Consider the following 19,528-nt stretch of genomic DNA (forward strand, 5'->3'; position numbering starts at 1 on the left):
TAGTATCAAGTTTTCCCTGTGGCTGAAGATAGTGGAAGAGCACAATGTAGCCCCAATATTATGTAAGGTCCTGCCTGAGAGTGTCTATAGTCTCTACACACTAAGCCAAAATGAAGGATCGTCTCTACTTGACCCAAATTCAGGGTTAACATTAAATGGGGGCCCTTTCTCTTTGGCTCTCCACTGTGTTCCAGAGCCTAAGGAAAGAAGACCTCAATAAAGTCATGGCAATGAATCCAGATAGTCAGGAATGGTCCACATTTATTTATGGATATTGGAACATTGATTAGAGTTGAGGGTTGTGATGGGTGTTAGTGTTCAGTCCTGCTACCAAGCTGCCCCACGCACTAACACTAATTGTGCTCAAAACAGATGAAAACTTTGGATTCCCCAGTTAGATGGCTGATAAATTTGCTCCCAGTTTTTTTTTATTAACAGAGAAACCAAAGAAGGCCAATAATATTAAATTGGTGAAATGCAACTTTTTTAAACGTCCTTTCCACTTCAGCTTTCCTATTAACTGGAATCATCAGATACTCCATGTTTGACATCTTCTCCGAGAAATAATTTAAGATTCATAATTTATATAATAAATGTATATGATATAAAGAAACACTGCCTCTAAAACCTCTTGACAAATATTATAAAGTTTTTGAAATCAGTCTAAAATTCCCTTTTTTGCTAAAAAAAATAAAATAAAAGTTAAATTGATACCCAAATACTATTTCCATGTCTTATGGGGACATATTTATAATTTTCCCTTCATTGGCACAGTTTTGCACAGGCAAAATAACCTTTTTACAATGACAACAAATCCATAAACAAATCCAATAATTTTTTGCGCCGAATTTTGTCAAAAATTTTTGCCGCTTGGTAAATAAGGGGATAATGTTGCATTGTGCCATAAGTCTCCATATTTTGGCACAATGGAAACAACTGATAGGTGATAGGTGTTTACCGTAAACTTGTGCATTTTTGGTATGAAACTTCAGTCCAAAATTTTTTGTTTAAAGGGGGCATATACACAGCCATTAAAATTCAGGGCTGGTTTATTTGATTTTGAGGGTCCAAAAATTTTTGGAATTTGTTTTTCCAGAAATCATGGTGGAAAATGCAATTGACAAAAGAAAAACATGCCTTCACAGAGAAAACCAGTTGGTTGCGACAAAAAAAAAAAGCAGATTTTCAGAAAAAAATTGCAATTTTTTCAAAATCCAATTTTGAAACTTAATATATCCTCTCTTAAAAACTTTTGCAATTTTTTTTTTTAGAGCTCCCTCTACTGTTCTGTCAGGGTTGGGACAGGACAGAAAGGCACAAACGTACTCCTGCAGAAAGCATCTCCGGATGTTTCCCTGCTCAGTTCCAGGAGACAGGACAAGAGGGATAGAAATGAGCAGAAAATCTTCCGGGGATATTTCCTACGTTAGTACTGCGCCTGGACAGAACAGCAGAGGGCGCTCCTGTAACACATTCTTATTAATAGCAGTGTAAAAACTGCTAATATTGTGAAATCTAAAAAAAATTTGCTAAAGTGCTCCAAAGAGCACTGTGGGCACTTTTACATTAAGTTATACATTGTGTTTAATAAATATGCCCCTTCAATGAAAGGTATAATATTCCTATGAAATACATACTGGCGTTCTGCTTAATATGTTGGCTTTGGGCTACGCCCCCCAGAAAAATCATTAAATTTGTATCCGCAATGGAATACTGCATCCCGGAAATTACCATCACCCATTCCTACGGTTTCTCCTAACATTTAATCATTCCAAGCTCAAGCGTGGGATCCTTCCTTATTCAGTATTTTGCTTAGGATCGAGTCGTAATGTGGACTGAACACCATTTTGTTGTAGTTGACGAGGCGGAGAAATTTCACCGCAATCTCCTCCAGTTCTTTCTGAATGGGTCCAAGTCCACTTGGCAAGGCCGGGAGAGACCGGAGGCTGCTGGAGCCCAAGGAGTTGAGCAGAAAGGTCTGAATTCTGTTGTCTGCAGAAAAAGAGAGGACAATGTGGACTTTACTATAGGTCCATCCAGATAAAACATGTAGATCTAGACATTCCTCTCTACAGGAACGACTCGTGCATGGCCACTTTCTACTTATCCAGCTGAAAACACGGAATCAGGCAGTTTAAAAAATCCCATTGACTAAAGCAGACAAAAAAGTTGACCCGCACCAGACCCTAACCCGCCTGCTCCCAATCTGAACCTTCTCTCGTAGTGAAAGGGGGGTGGGGCAGAAGCGTGCCTATAAATAAACATTCCCAGAGGAAGATTCAGCACAGGAAGGTCGCGGGTGGGCAGAGCGAACCACCAACTGTGCGCGGAAGTCGGCCCAAACCCCCTCGACCTGTGGGCTTTAGTCTGGCCCAAACATCACTAAACCACATGCCTATGGCAGAATAGTGGGGGGCGTTAGGCGTATACTTTTTTTGCCTGCCTACCCCTAGTTCAGCCCTTCTATAACTCCGACTCAGGCAGGTGGCCGAAGGAGTGGGGAATTTATTGCTTTTGATAGTCATGGGCCGAGGGCAGTTGGGTGGTGGATGGATGAAGAGCCCAATGCATGAAACCCCCCAATCTGTTTGTCACCTCATTTGGGGTGGAAAGATTAAGAACTGGGGTACACAGCACTGTGTCCAGGAGCACATCAACATTCTAATATAGTCTTCATAGTCATTCTAATATAGTCCTCATCCAACTGGTTTTCTTAGGACCAGGGGCCATACAATCAAATCATCCCAATTCCTTCCATCATCCCAATTCTTGCTCTTTATACAGCAGGCCGTACAGCTGAACTTTGCAATTACCTATTAACCGATAAACCTGATTGGAGGGGCTTCCCACAGTCTGGATCTGCCCTTTAAGCGCCGCCTCTCTCTCGGCTGAGAATGGAGTGAACCCATGTTGAGCGAGTGAACGGTTTAACTCAAAGCAAATCTTCTCACTCACAGTCGCCAACACGTCATTTGTATTGATGGGTCTAACAAGAAACAGAAAAAGCATTGGCATCCGTTGGCTAGTATTTATTTGCACTGATCTTACAGGGCTTTACGTAACGGTGGTAAATCCTGGCTCTCCGACATGCAACCGTCCAACTTTTACCATTCCCCAACAGTAAACCACCAATTTTGTAATGCAAAAGTCAGACTTTAAGGAGCATTGCAGTCTTGGGGTACAGGGTCGGACTGGAGCATTGGGGGCCCATGAGGTTCCAAACTTCCAGACTGCCGGCACGCTGTGCATTGCGGCTAGGGATACACCGAATCCACTATTTTGGATTCGGCTGAACCCCTGAATCCTTCACTAAAGACTCGGCTGAATACTGAACTGAATCCTAATTTGCATATGCAAATTAGGGGTGGGAAGGGGAAAAATTTAACTTCTTAAAAAAAAGTCACACAATCTCCCTTCCCTGCCCCTAATTTGCATATGCAAATTAGGATTTGGTTTGGCCAGGCAGAAGGATTTGCCCGAATCCGAATCCTGCTGAAAAAGCCCAAATCACGAACTGAATCCTGGATTCGGTGCATCCCTAATTGCAACACATAATTTTTTTATTAAGAGGGGCGAGTCTGTTTTTTTCCCAGCATCCTTCCGACCCTTTTGGGGTACCATTTCCAAAAATAATTAAAATGTGCAGAGAAAAGCAACAACATTTACAAGGGGATAACATTTTCTTTTTAAGCCTATGGACATTAAAATTCACTTTCCAACCTCTGGGCAATTATGTGAGCTAGAGAAGACCGTTAATCAAATTTACATTCACCCTTGTATTAAAAACCTCCTCCTTATCTGTAAATCTGAGATACAGGCAGCAGTTACCACAAGGGAGCCCTCGTTTATTCAGGGCTCATTATTCCTGTTTTAGCAAGTTATTATTATAAAGGCATGGGCCCTGCCTATCTCTCAAGAGAAGGTTGTTAAAAATTAGGTTTTCTCGGCCATAATATCCTGTGAAATAATCATGGTTTTGGCAACTTACACAGAGCCCACGTCCTGTAATAGGACTTTAATAACGTTCTTTATTCTGTCCTGGAAGTCGTGGTGCCCAGAAAGGGCAGCGCCGGCGGAATTATGGGTTATTAAGAGCAAGGACCCCAGAAGAGTAAGCTGAGCAAGCTCCATCTGCATTTCTTGGAAACGGATTTGGTCCATTAACAGAGTCTGGAGGTGGAAAGGAAAAGATCAGTAATGTGTATATCAGTCCTCGTCTCCCCCTGGTGTGTTATCCACAAGCTTATGAAGAAGAAAGGACTGTATATAAAAATAAAAGGTTGACATTGTTAATTACACACTGGTGGGACCTTGACAGTTGAAACCCCCCTCTCCCAGTGCCAATGTACTGCCATAATTTGGAAAGCGCACTCCCAAAAGAATAAATGCTGAGGTGCCAACCCAATGGAGATTGCCCAAATGAAGCCTACTGGTAAATATAATGCCAAGCAGATATATGGGTTGCACATTTAAAAAGTCAAAGATTTATTGTAACAAACACTTACATATTGGCGAGCCGCCCTATGCGTTTGACCATTGGTGGTCTTCATCCGGGGGCAACAACACACATCAAATACAAAAAAGATAAAAAGGGCAGGAACTGTTTTGCCCCTGATGAAGACCACCAACGCGTAGGCCGGCTCGCCAATATGTAAGTGTTTGTTACAATAAATCTTTGACTTTTTAAATAGACTAAGGGGAACATTTACTTAGCTCGAGTGAAGGAATAGAAGAAAAAATACTTTGAATTTCGAATGTTTTTTTGGCTACTTCGACCATCGAATTGGCTACTTCGACCTTCGACTACGACTTTCGAATCGAACTATTCGACCATTCGACAGTCGAAGTACTGTCTCTTTAAAAAAAACTTCGACCAACTACTTCGCCACCTAAAAGCTACCGAACATCAATGTTAGCTTACGGGGAAGGTCCCCATAGGCTCTCTAACAAATTTCTGATCGAAGGAAAATCGTTCGATCGATGGATTAAAATCCTTCGAATCGTTCGATTCAAAAGGATTTAATCGTTCAATTTTTCCTTCGATCGTAGGAAATGCGGTAAATCCTTCGACTTCGATAATTGAAGTCGAAGGATTTTACTCCGACAGTCGAATATCAAGTGTTAATTAACCCTCGATATTCGACCATTAGTAAATGTGCCCCTAAGTGTGCAATCCATATATCTGTTTGCCAATGTAGTGCCGGCACTCGCCCGTACCTCCGGGAACAGCTTGTGCCTATGATCCCATGAGAGCAGTTTGATGTAGGCCTGGTTCAATACAGAGACAGGACACAGAGTTTTATCCGCTGCTTCTGTAGCTACTGGGCCGGATTCTTCCGAGCGTGATGGAGCGAGGGTATCGGCGACCTCCTGCAGCCACTTTGTGACAATATCAAGTGAACCTGCAGCAGAATCGTAAAGACATTTAGAAATTCAATGACATCTTCAACTAAAATATCACTAAAATTATATCTCTTCCACAATATGAGAGAAGAAATCATCACTATTTTTAGGGACGCACCATATTCTTAATTTTTAGCACTACTTAAAGGAGTTGTTCGCCTTTAAATGAACTTTTAGTATGATGTAGAGAGTGATATTCATTCTGCAATTGGTTTTCATTTTTTATTTCTGGTTTTTGAGTTTTTTAACTTTTTATTTAAAAGCTTCCGTAATCTGGTTGCCAGGGTCCAAATGGCCGTAGCAACCATGCAATGATATGAATGAGACTGGAATATGAATAGGAGAGGCCTGAACAGAAAGAGGAGTAATATAAAGTAGCGATAGCAATACATTTGTAGATCGAGGAAAAAATGTGTATTAGTGGGATAAATCCAGGCAGCCAATTGAAGCTGCAAAATTCTTTATTGGGGAAGTGTCCCGCGCGACATGTTTCGGGTTATGCCCTTACAATGTGTTCCTAATAAAGCCTAAAATTGACCTTTGGTCTGTGAGCCCAATGCATTCTGGGTGTTAGGCTTAAAGTGGTAAAACCATTACAAAATGACATTGTCTGTGCGGCCATTCTTATCATTATGTGAAACATATAAACCAGTAAGAATTTCTTTTGTCCATCTACTGGATCTACTAGAATACATGTTACTAGAATAAATTATACTAATAATAGTGGGTGTGCCACTTGTTACAACATGTGTACGTGAAAAGTGTTCTTTGTGCCATATAAGCTAATTAAAAATACATCAAAATTGATCAAAAACAAGTAGTGCAAAATTACAAAAAACCTATATATATATATATATATACAGGATAGGGTTTCAAACAAGTATAAAAAAGTCCATATTCATTCGTAACTCCAGGTTACTGCTCAGCGGCCTGACCTGTGTTAAAAGGAAATTGCATTATCCCTGTCCAAAACATTTCCTGTAAGTTGTTAGGTGACTCCTTAGTCAACATTAGCATTCTATTAATATACCATATAACTTTCATAGTGAGCCAGTGTATTAAGCTAAGCATTATGTTTAACTGAACTGTACTAATCTCCTGTGGCAAAAGGCTTTGGATGTCTATACTACAAAGCAATGTACCCGGTTTAATGCTTTGGATCTGGCCCAGTTTTGTGAGTAACGCGTTGGTATCTTTTAAACAAGTGGGGATTGAAAGTACCAGATCTTGAATGTGGTAATCTACAAATTTGGAAAGAGGTTCCAATATGGAACCAATTCCTGAAACCATAGGCCTCCCAGGCGGATTTACTAAGGTCTTATGTATTTTAGGTACTACAAAGAGCATAGGAATCCTAGGGAAGTCTGTTGTCAGGAATTCTTTGGTAGATGTATCTATGATGCAATTGGTATATGCAACTGATATCATTAAGTCAATCAGTGTTTTCAATGTGTCGGTTGGATCATTGTCTGCCAATTAAGGTGGAAGGTTTTGGAGGTGGTACCTAAACCCATGAGGGGAGGGAACCACAACAAACTGTTGTTACAGAGGAAGGCACAGTGGATTAGGCGCCTAGAGAGCGTTAATCCTAAGGGAATGAACAAAGTACTCAACCTGACTTGTTTCTTATAGAATAAGACATAAAGATCAACATGATCTCCTTCCTTTTTAGGAGACTTTGATAGACAGCTAGATGTTTGACAAGAGTGCCTGGCACTATCCTGATTGGTCCAATGCCACAGGAGATTAGTACAGTTCAGTTAAACATAATGCTTAGCTTAATACTGGCTCACTATGAAAGTTATATTGTATATTAATAGAATGCTAATGTTGACTAAGGAGTCACCTAACAAGTTACAGGAAATGTTTTGGACAGGGATAATGCAATTTCCTTTTAACACAGGTCAGGCCGCTGAGCAGTAACCTGGAGTTACAAATGAATATGGACTTTTTTATACTTGTTTGAAACCCTATCCTGTATTTATATATACAGTAGGTTTTTTGTATTTTTGCACTACTTGTTTTTGATACATAATGATGTATTTTTAATTAGCTTATATGGCACAAAGAACACTTTTCACGTACACATGTTGTAACAAGTGGCGCACCCACTATTAGTAGTATAATTTATTCTAGTAACATTTATTCTAGTAGATCCAGTAGATGGACAAAAGAAATTCTTACTGGTTTATATGTTTCACATAATGATAAGAATGGCCGCACAGACAATGTCATTTTGTAATGGTTTTACCACTTTAAGCCTAACACCCAGAATGCATTGGGCTCACAGACCAAAGGTCAATTTTAGGCTTTATTAGGAACACATTGTAAGGGCATAACCCGAAACATGTCGCGCGGAACGCTTCCCCAATAAAGAATTTTCCAGCTTCACAAATACACATTTTTTCCTCGATTTTTCGTTTGGGATACTAACACAGAGTATTCTGTGGGATGAACAATACCTTTCTGTATGGTGAGATACAGTTGTACCTATCTGAATTGAGCAATACATTTGTAGCCTTACAAATTTTTAGATGGGGTCAGTGACCCCCATTTGAAAGCCAGAATACCCGATTTTACCTTATTTATTATTAAAAAAAAAAAAAAGCTTGATTTAATCGGTTTGGGTAAAAACTCAATAAAATCGAGTGAAAACTCGAATAGTGCAATTTTTTTCCCCAGCTTTTTCCTGAAACCCCCAATTTTTTAGATTTTTGCGCAAAAAGCCCGAAATAGTGGGATTTTCAGACTAATACCACAGAAACTTCCAAATGGTAGTCTGAGATGATGCATTTTCAGATCCCGGCTTTTTGCAGCATTTGAGTTTTTTTTTAAAAAAAAAATATATATTCCATATATTCCAGTTTTGCCCCAAAAAGCTCAATCAGATAAATTTGGACTTTAGTAAAGAACCCCCTAAAAGTTAACTTAAATGTGAACCACCCCTATAAGATTAGGCAAAATACCAAAATGAATCCAAACCCTAATTTCTATGTTTGTATTGGATGAAAATAAAAAATTCATAAATTTTGAACCATAAAATTGTCACATTCAGTTGTCCAGAGCTGGACTTTAGACTAAGTCCGTAGGACACATACCTTGTTGCTTTTCAAAGAAATCCTGGAATTTTTTCCTTTCATACTCCACGGACTGCTGCATCAAGTGCGGCCGGACGCTACTGATGGTAAAGTTAGCCATGTCCACCTTCATCAGGTCCAGGACTGAAAAGATTGCTCTGCAAAACCCAAGAGGTTATGAAAGGGAATCTGACTTGTAACCATGGAGGCAATAAGAGGACAGGGGACTTAGAATAACGACCCATAGTTCTAATCTTAGAGTAGTAGAAGCAGTACTCTAGGTTTTGATGAGGAGCACCAAAAAACATCGGGTTGCACAAGGTTTTAGGAGGAACAATCACTTTCAGTCTTAAAAGGATGGTAACTCCCGAAACTTCATGTCATCCTCATATCAGCAAATTTTATGAGGTTGGTTTGCTGGTGGATCATATTAGATAGTTAGCTACTGAACCAGCTTGTAGCTGAAGTCTTGTCTAAGTTGGCTTTGTCTCCCATAACCCTCCAGTAGTGTTATAATACAAAATGCCCAAAAGAATGTAGCCTTTGCATTTCCTATCTAAACTGCTCAACTGTTACCCGAGAGCTCTTCACGCTTCTTTCTTCTATTATTAGCCAAAAACATTGGTCCCTCACCTGAATAACGCTATGGGCTCTTTAATATGCCTGAGCTTTCTGATCTCCTCATCCCTGGCCGGCGCACACAGCGTCCCCATCAGGCCAATGATAAAGTCAGCCAGCCTGGGGATGTTCAGAGCTCCGTTGTCTGCTTCTTGCTTGATGAGCTCCAAGTCTAGAACCTCGTTGATTTGGTTCCTTAGCCGGGTGTGGCCAGGTAGCAGGAAGGAAAAAAGTGTCTGAAAGAGAACACACATAGGATTTTAAGATTTTTTCAGGTTCCAGCCATCATTGACTAGGATTAGATCAGGCTTTCCTCAGCTCATTTGGAAATCTTGTCAGTACATGACATTATAAATGTATTCCTTTGCCTGGGAAGGTGGTGGAGAATGCGTCTGCTAAGCAATATGGCTGCCTCTCGTATCTCTCTCATATCAGTCTATTTGAAAAAGATAAACCTCAATCTATAGACACAATACATTGTTTCACTCAAAGAAGGGGCAATTTGCCGTTGTTCTAGATCAGAAAAAGAGTTGGGGAGCAACACAAGCATGAAAAAGTTTGTGGGGGTGTCAATAAGAGCTGTGATTGGCTATTTGGTAGTCCTTATGTGGACTGGCATTCTAATTGAAGGTCTGTATGGCAGTTCCCCTGATATTTAGGCAACTAAAATTTGCCTCCAAGACAAGAATTTTTTTTAAAAAACAACACCTGCTTTGAGGCCACTGGGAACAACATCCAAGGTTGGTGAGCAACATGTTACTCCAGAGCCACAGGTTGAGGACCACTGTTCTGGATCATGTTGTGTTGCTGTGACGCACATTGTACTTACCTCTTTTATTTCCCCCAGCAGTATAATGGCATGGTCGTACACGGGAGGGTCTTCTTGGAACTGTGCTTCGAAGCAATCCCAGAATGCTTTGTGGACAATGTCCCGTACATGCTTCTCCAGGCTTTGCATGAGAAGGTCAAGAAATATCCCATTTAATACAAGGAACACAGGACATAGTTGTGTCATAGAATAATCCCTTATTTCCCATTATTTCATATAACACACTGCTAGTTTAAGTTCTACATTTCCCCTGGTCTTCTGGGTCATCCACAACAAGAACTGGTCAACCATATGGACATGTATACAAGGGGTACCATTGCGACATACATCCTGGGTGGCCACCCTTACACCCATAGCTCCATTGCATCTCGTTTGTGCAAATTAAGTGTCCCAGGAGACTGTGACCTTGACAACTAAATTGTGCTCCCTATCTGGATTGGTTTAAGTGGATAACAACACAACTGCATGAAGAAAAGAGCTAATAAGGAGAACTGTGGCTGCTATTGCCTGAGACAATGGTGGTTATGGAATGGCGAAACTAGAGGTATAAAGAAAATACAAAAAGAAAGGATAATAAGCAATAAATCTATAGTCTTCTTTAAAGCTTGAACCATACAGGCCACTCTTGGGTAGGCAGTAGTGGTGTGCAGGTTGAGAAAGATTCGACCCGCACCCAACCCACACCTAAACCTAACCATATCGTGATAAGCGAGCCGGGCTGAAACCTGCGGGTTTACCCGGGGTTCGGGTAGGTTTGGGCTGGCTACCGCAAAAAATCTTCGGGTTAGGGTCGGGTGTGCATCAAATTTTTCTTGCGACCTTGAACGAACAGCTTTTGGCTTCCATTGCCTGAATTTATAGATTCTAATCTGCCCGGGCATGGGTTGATAAATAGAGGGGATAGAGCAGGCCGGGCCCGGGTTTGGGGTGGGAAGTGGCAGGTTAGGGTCGGGTGCAGGTTGACCCTCACTTCACTATAACCCAGCCGTCCACCACCCAGACCCAACCCTAACCGCCCTTCCACCACCCTCACCTGACCCTAACCCGGCGCACCTCCAAATTTATAGACCCCTGCCTGCCACACAATGATGTCACAGAAGGGGAGGGGGCACACAGGCATGAATCTATAAAACAGCTCACTGTAGGCTGAAGCCGGCACAGTAAGGTTGTGGGTTGGGAAAACAAAAGGAAGAGCTCAACCCGAACCACCTACGACCCAACAATTGCATGCATAAGTCAACCAAAACCCACCCGGGTCCCACGTTGATCAATCACATCCCGCACATTACTAGTGGCCAGACTTCTTAAAAATATTGTTTATCCTGGTACTTAATACAAAGAGGAGAAGTGATGAGTGTCTCAGGCTTCCTACCTTCCCTCTGGGGGTTCCTTAGGTTTGATCTGGAAGTCTCCACTGAGTACAATCTCGTGTGCCAGCGCCATGTTGGTGACTCCTTTTGCCGCCTCCATCAGTTCTTCCACAGAAATGAATCGGGGTGGACTTGCTGCAGTGGGTAAGTAACTGTATCACATTGAGAGCACCTCTAACAAGTAGGTGGCACTGATTACACCAAAGTTTTAATCTGGTGAATTTCTGACCAAAAGGGTGTGGGATTTGACTTATAAATAGGCCAGGTATTTCTCAACATTGGAGACAAACATCACTGGTGGTGAATTGTGCTACAACAGCGCCACCTGCTGCTCAGTTCCAGACCATGTGATGGTCAAGAAAGTTGGCAGGAGAAAGAAGAAATGAGGCTGCTCTGATGTTTTTCTGGTTAGGAGAGGTTTGAGAAAAGTTATCTGAGGTTTCTAATGGTTTTCCTAAGCAGAAGAACATCAGAGCAGCCTCATTCTTTCTCCTGACAACTTCCTTGACCATCACATGGTCTGGAACTGACCAGCAGGTGGCGGTGTTGTAGCACAATTAATCCATATTAACGGTACATGTATCCCTTAAAGGGATACTGTCATGGGAAAAAATGTTTTTTTCAAAATGAATCAGTTAATAGTGCTGCTCCAGCAGAATTCTGCACTGAAATTTCTCAAAATAGCAAACAGATTTTTTTATATTCAATTTTGAAATCTGACACGGGGCTAGACATATTGTCAATTTCCCAGCTGCCCCAAGTCATGTGACTTGTGCTCTGATAAACTTCAATCACTCTTTACTGCTGTACTGCAAGTTGGAGTGATATCACCCCCTCCATTTTTCCCCCCAGCAGCCAAACAAAAGAGCAATGGGAAGGTAACCAGATAGCAGCTCCCTAACACAAGATAACAGCTGCCTGGTAGATCTAAGAACAACACTCAATAGGAAAAACCCATGTCTCACTGAGACACATTCAGTTACATTGAGAAGGAAAAACAGCAGCCTGCCAGAAAGCATTTCTCTCCTAAAGTGCAGGCACAAGTCACATGACTGGGGGCAGCTGGGAAACTGACAATATGTCTAGCTCCATGTCAGATTTAAAAATTAAATATAAAAAAATCTGTTTGCTCTTTTGAGAAATAGATTTCAGTGCAGAATTCTGCTGGAGTAGCACTATTAACTGATGCGTTTTGAAAAAAACATGTTTTCCGATGACAGGATCCCCTTAATATTTTGGAATTCAAAAAACAAACGAATGTAATCTAAATGGCAAAATTGCATCGAATAGCACTCTCAACCCTTTTGCATTCACTTTTAATAACAGGGTTCTGTTATTTTCAGATTCTGATTTTGTATATTTTGCATAGTTTATATATATATATACAGGTATGGGATGCGTTATCTGGAAACCCATTATCCAGAAAGCTCCAAATTACAGAATGGCCATCTTCCATAGACTAATGTAATAATTCAAATTTTTTTAAATAATTTCCTTTTTCTCTGTAATAATAAAACAGTAGCTTGTACTTGATCCCAACTAAGATATAATTAATCCTTATTGGAAGCAGAACCAGCCTATTGGGTTTATTTAATTTTTACATGATTTTCTAGTAAACTTAAGGTATGGAGTGGGTTCACTTACCCTGGGGGGTGTTTCCTCGTTGAGGGCTGGGGGTGTTCTGCCGAATTCTCTTTTTTACTGATTCCTCTGGGTTTTCTGCGCTTCTTTCTCTGTTGGAATCACCGGATTCTCCCTCGCTAGTACTGGGCTTATCAGGATCCAGCGGCATTGTCCTAGGATTTTTTAGCAGAATAGAGAACAATGAGCCTGTTCAGTTAACCGATTAAGCACCAGGCTGCCTGATCCCTCGCAGAAAAGACAATCTGTTTCTTCTACAGCGGCAGGTTTTACAACGAAACAACTGATGGCCTAATTATGAGGCCAAAAACATAAACACCAAACGAATCTTGTAAAATTATTGTTATTTACTGTACAGGTATGGGAACTGTTATCCGGACACCCGCTCTCCAAAAAGCTCTGAATTTCAGAAAGGCCGTCTCCCATAGACTCCACTTTATCCACATAATTCAAAATTTTTAAAGGGGAACTATCGCAAAAATGAAAATTTAATATAAGCTTCAGCATACTGATATAAGAAACTTTCTAAAAACAACCAATTAAAAATTCTGTACCGTTTCTGAAATAATCAAGTTTATCTTCACTATCCAATATCCAATATATCTTATAGGGGGGCTCCTTTTGCCTAGAAGATGTTTTAGAGCTCATTCTTAAAATCACCCGAAATCCTGTCTCTCTACATGCAGAATTTGTGCAATTTTGTTAGATTTTGTTTGTACTGAAATCAGTTATTTGAATGAGCTTCTAATACATCTGCTAGGAAAGGAAGCCCCCCTATAAGATATATTGGATCTAACTGTCAATGAATATCTGACACCCAACTGCTGCATGAAGACAGAATGAAGAGAAACAGATGCTGAGAGAGGAATAGTGAATATAAACTTGATTATTTCAGAAACGATGTAGAATTTTTAACTGATTGTATTTAGAAAGTTTCTTATTTCAGTATGAGGAAGCTTATATTAAATTTCCATTTCTGCGATAGTTCCCCTTTAAAAATGCTTTCTTTTTTCTTTGTAATAATAAAACAGTCACTTGTACATGTTCCCAACTAAGATATAATTAATCCTTATTGGAAGCAAAACCAGTCTATTGGGTTTATTTAATGTTTACATGATTTCTTAGTAGACTTAAGGTATGAAGACCCAAATTATGTAAAGATCCCTTATCCGAAAAACCTCAGGTCCCGAGCATTCTGGATGACAGGTCCCATACCTGTATAATTAAATAAAACAAAGGGAACTTTTTTACACCATGCCCAAACCTTACCCCTTCTGTAGCATTAGCCTATAGGGGTGGGGCATGGGCTGAATATCTCCCAACATTTTGGAAATAAAAAGAGGGACAAAAAAGTTGGCATGCATAACTGTTTGACCATGCCTGTTTTTGTGGCCACACCCCTAATTACCACGTTCATTTTACAAAATTTGGCAGGTTATGAAAAGTTTGAACATACTTCTGTGTTTTTTTCAGTTATTTCAGTTTTGCTAATGAAGGTGATTTGCCCTTTAAGCTGTGAGTCTAACTTCTCCCAAGGGACCTGTTATCTTATCAAAATTGTTACAAAAGTATCTTATCTGAAGCTGTGGCTGTTCTTGGCTCTCTGCCAAAAGCCAAGGTTAGAAACATTGTTTCTTTTTCTGGCTGTTCAGTGCAGAGAAAAACAGGACTTTCCAGTACAAACGAGGGACTGCGGGTTGAGCTGTCAAATGAGGGACTGTCCATCTAAAAACGGGACAGTTGGGAGGTATGGGGCTGGTGTTGTAGTTCAGCTACATCTGGATGACATCACTGCTATGAATGGGAAACTCTAGAGATAATGTAATTTCTGGTACAGAATATAAGATTAGGAATGACAATTGACCATAAAGTGATGAGCAGATTCAGGGTGGTTCTGTGCAAATGTGACTCCCGGCTCCAGACAGTCGGATCTCGCTGTGATTGTAATTAGATCAGCTCCTCAGCAATCACTTTCATTGAATCAGTGTAAGGGCTCTTACTGACGAGCGTTTTTACCTGTGCTCCCCTGCGTTTTGTTTTTCTGCGTTCAGCCGCAGGGGAGCACAGGAATAGACGCATTCTATTTTTTCCAATGGGGCTGTACTCACACAGGCGCGTGTAGGCGCCGAACGCAGGTTGAGACGCAACATGCTGCATTTTTCCTGCGTTCGGCGCCTACATGCGCCTGTGTGAGTACAGCCCCATTGGAAAAAATGCGTCTATTCCTGCGCTCCACTGCGGCTGAACGCAGGAAAACGGAACGCAGGGGAGCGCTCGTCAGTAAGAGCCCTAAAGAGTGTACAGAGTCCAGCTCAGATCTCCCCACTTGGACTTGCTGTGTTTGCTCTGCACTGGGACCCTGCAGAATGGGACACGCCAGAACATTCTCCCCTAATTTAATGGGCCCATTCAGGCCCGGACTGCCAATCTGTGGGTTCTGGCAAATGCCAGATGGGCTGCTATAAGGTCCCATAGACAGTCACTATTTAGTGGGCTGGTGGAGGACTATTTGGGCCTCTGTGTACTTGGAATGCCAGGGCCTATTTTGACTCCCAGTACGGACCTGGGCCCATTTATTAAACCTCTTCTGGTCGATGTTTTTAGGAGAAAAATTGAAATTTTGTTGGAAAAAAAATTGAATTGAATTGAAATTTATGACTTGGGGCAGTTGGGAAATTGACAAAATGTCTAGCCCCATGTCAGATTTTAAAATTGAATATAAAAAAATCTGTTTACTCTTTTGAGAAATGGATTTCAGTGCAGAATTCTGCTGGAGCAGCACAATTAACTGATTCATTTTGAAATTTTTTTTTTCCCCATGACAGTATCCCTTTAACTTTTAGTATGACGTAGAGAGGGATATTCTGAGACAATTTGCAATTGGTTTTCATGTTTTATTATTTGTTGGGTTTTGAGTTATTTCGTTTTTTATTCAGCAGCTCTGCAGTTTGCAATTTCAGAAATCTGGTTGCTAGGGTCCAACTTACCTGAGCAACCATGCACTGATTTGAATAAGAGACTGGAACATGAACAGGAGAGGCCTGAATAGAAGGATGAGTAATAAAAAGTAGCAATGACAATAAGGGGGTTATTAACTAAACTCCGAATGCAAAAATCCCCAAAAATGTGTCATTTTTATAAAATAAAATCAGGCTTTTAAAAAAATCCCGAATTTTTCGGAATTAATAAAACCCCGAGGATGGAAACGTCTAAATCAGAAAATCCGGCATCTCAGCCCTGTTGAGGTTGCACATAAGTCAATGGGAGAAGTCTCAATAATATGCAAATTAGGGGTGGGAAGGGACATAAATTTTTTACTTCCTTGTTTTGTGACAAAAAGTCACGTGATTTCCCCTCCCCACCCCTAATTTGCATATGCAGATTAGGATTCGGTTTGGCCGGGCAGAAGGTTTTCGGCCAAATCCAAATCCTGCTGAAAAAGGCTGAATCCTGGATTCGGTGCATCCCTAAAAATCAGAAAAAACGCGAAAATCAGATTTTTTCCCCACAAAGCAAATTTTCGGGAAAATGTAATAATATATAAGCGTAAAAAACCCGAGAGGATTTGATCGGAGTTTGTAGGAGAACATTTTGAGATAAAATCGGAGTTTGATAAATAACCCCCTAAACAGAATTTGTTATTTTAGATGGGGTCAGTGACCCTCATTTGAAAGCTGGAAACAGTCAGAAGAAAAAAAACGACAAGTTAAAGAACTATAGCAAAGTAAATAACGAAGACCAAGTGAAAAGTTGCTTAGAATTAGCCGTTCTATAACATATTAAAAGTTAAATTAAAGGTAAACCACCCCTTTAAACACCAAACCAGTTGTAATTCAGCAATTTCCGACTGTGTAACGTATCTCTGTGTTGCCTTTGCCTGAATCAAGTCATTTAATGAAATATTAATATTTACTCGTCCTCGACTCCCCTCCAAGGCTGGGGCTTTCGTTCAAGTATTTCTGTTGACGTCAGACAGTTATATGGAAGGGTCCAATCAGGTTTCACAGAACTGGAGGGGGCGCTGTTTTTATTATCGTGTACAGAGCAAAACTCACGTTATCTTAATAGGACGAGAAAGACGGCAATTTCCACTGATGTCGCTCAGAAATAAACCTAGTCGAGAAAACGTTCAATTTTTTTTTTTTGGTGTTACTTGGCCTTTAAATGAATTGCTGGCGCAGACTATAGTGTCCCAGTGAGACACAGTACTGGATATAGAGAAGAAAAGGAAACGTTACTCACCAGCCCCTCTGTGAGCGCAGAGTCAAATTACACTCAGTTGATGGGAATACGTTAAAGGCCAAGCGCAACTGAACTGTCACAGTCCAGCAGGAACAGCCCTGTGTTTAACCAATGGTTTCTCCCACCATAAAGAGCGAATCTGCAGCAGGACAGCGACAGGAATCCAGTTACTGACCGCGGGGGTGTTTGTTCAGCTAAATGGATTTTTGGAGCAAGGAGACAGAAGATGCTGCAGGACTCGTTTGGGTGAAGCTCATTCTGGACTGCTGCAGGCTGTATTTACGGAAGCTGGGCTGAGGCATGCTGGGAAATGTAGTTTAAACACATAATGTGTTGCCTTGTTTGCATGGAAGCATGACACAGGGCTTTTTTTAATTTCTGCAAAGCGCCTTTAGCCAATAGTCCGAGGTCTGGAATGCATGCCTCTCTGTGATTGGCTGCTGCAACTCGCTGTGCTCTACTCTCATAGGCTGTTTCTTTCCTTACTCCCCTGTCTCGGCTCTTAATCATCCACTGAAATATTAATGCAGCTTTTGTTCCATGCCGGAAGATTTAACCCTGCAACCTTCTGTAGAAACTAGCAAGAAAGGAGAGGGATACTGTATAGCCTTTAAATCACAAATCATTATATAGGGAATAAGGTACCCCCTAGTGTAAATGATAAGGATATTAGAAGTCACTGAGGGGTTTTGTGACCATATAAAGGCACAAAGGCTGCAGGCTGAGTTATACAGGGAACTCTGAGTATCACTCATGTATTATAAGGGATAATGTACCCCCTACTGTAAATGATAAGGATATTAGAACTCACTGACGGGTTATTCTGTGACCATATAAAGGCACAAGGCTACAGGCTGAGTTATACAGGGAACTCTGAGTATCACTCATGTATTATAAAGGATAATGTACCCCCTACTGTAAATGATAAGGATATTAGAAGTCACTGAGGGGTCCTGTGACCATATAAAGGCACAAGGATACAGGCTGAGTTATACAGGTAACTCTGGGTATCACTCATGTATTATAAGGGATAATGTACCCCCTACTGTAAATGATAAGGATATTAGAAGTCACTGAGGGGTTGTTAAGTGACCATATAAAGGCACAAGGCTGCAGGCTGAGTTATACAGTGAACTCTGAGTATCACTCATGTATTATAAAGGATAATGTACCCCCTACTGTAAATGATAAGGATATTAGAAGTCACTGAGGGGTCCTGTGACCATATAAAGGCACAAGGATACAGGCTGAGTTATACAGGTAACTCTGGGTATCACTCATGTATTATAAGGGATAATGTACCCCCTACTGTAAATGATAAGGATATTAGAAGTCACTGAAGAGTTGTTCTGTGACCATCTCAAGGTAGGAGGCCAAAGTTGTATACATGTCATTGAACTCCAATGTGACTTCTAATATCATATAGAACAGGAGTATATTATGTTTTTATAATGCACAAGGTTTAGTGAGTCGGATGTTTTAAGAAGTAGTTGTTGGGTCTACTCCTGGATAAGAGAACTGTCCCTGGAATGTTTTGTTGCATTCAATGTCCAAATGAATGATTTGCAGTAACATAAAAAACACACCAATCAATTGGTCTTCATTATTTATTTTTCTTACATTTTTTTTTAAATAATATGTTGTTTTCTTCCGGCTCCTTACAGCTTTCAAAGGTTACCCCAGCAACCAGAGCACTGAAATTACAAACTGGAGAGCTGCTGAATAAAAAGCTAAATAACTGAAAAACCACAAATAATGAAAAATGAAAACTAATTGCAAATTGTCTCAGAATATCACTCTCTACATCATACTAAAAGTTACTTAAAGGGCATGTAAAGGCAAACAATTAAAACCCCATTTGTACTTTCTTTAATGAAAAAGAAACCTATCTCCAATATACTTTGACTAAAAAATGTGTACAGTTTTTATAAGAAACCGGACTGTATGCATTTACTGCTGTGGATAGGAATTGTCAGACAGTCCCTAACTGCTCTGCAGGGAAACAATCATACTTATGAACAGCAGGGGGAGCCCCCGCCTTACTTCCCAGCCATGCAGAACGCAAACAGCTTTGTTTGTTTCCCTGTTTTGATCATTTATGATGGTACCTAAGCAGCCCAGACCACACTGAGCATGTGCACAGTCTTGGTCTAGCAAAGATGTTAAACAAAGTTACAAGATAGTGACCCCCTGTAGCCAACTTTGAAAGCATAAATCATTTGTTTGATTAGGCTTGTGGTGCAGTAAGTTCATGTTTATGTTTAGTATTTAGACTTTACTTTCCCTTTAAAAGGTGAACAACCCCTCTAAAGGGGAAGTTCTGTATTTTATACATGAACCTATTTAAA

At 40.6% G+C, this 19,528-nt stretch overlaps 1 protein-coding gene across 2 annotated transcripts; it reads right to left on the minus strand.

Annotated features, from left to right (window-relative positions):
* Window positions 1–241: 241 nt before the first annotated feature.
* Window positions 242–17,454, minus strand: tcp11l1.L (t-complex 11, testis-specific-like 1 L homeolog). Of its 2 annotated transcripts, none has more exons than XM_018256732.2 (10): window positions 16,852–17,104; window positions 12,942–13,093; window positions 11,300–11,432; window positions 9,928–10,048; window positions 9,114–9,334; window positions 8,502–8,638; window positions 5,218–5,402; window positions 3,989–4,170; window positions 2,814–2,986; window positions 242–1,992 (listed from the first exon to the last, which is right to left on the minus strand). In XM_018256732.2, the coding sequence occupies exons 2-10, from the start codon at window positions 13,087–13,089 to the stop codon at window positions 1,778–1,780; spliced, it is 1,515 nt and encodes a 504-aa protein (XP_018112221.1). In that variant the 5' UTR covers window positions 13,090–13,093; window positions 16,852–17,104; the 3' UTR covers window positions 242–1,777.
* Window positions 17,455–19,528: the final 2,074 nt, after the last annotated feature.

The sequence above is a fragment of the Xenopus laevis genome, chromosome 4L (assembly GCF_017654675.1).
Source record: "Xenopus laevis strain J_2021 chromosome 4L, Xenopus_laevis_v10.1, whole genome shotgun sequence".
Taxonomy (NCBI): Eukaryota; Metazoa; Chordata; class Amphibia; order Anura; family Pipidae; genus Xenopus; species Xenopus laevis.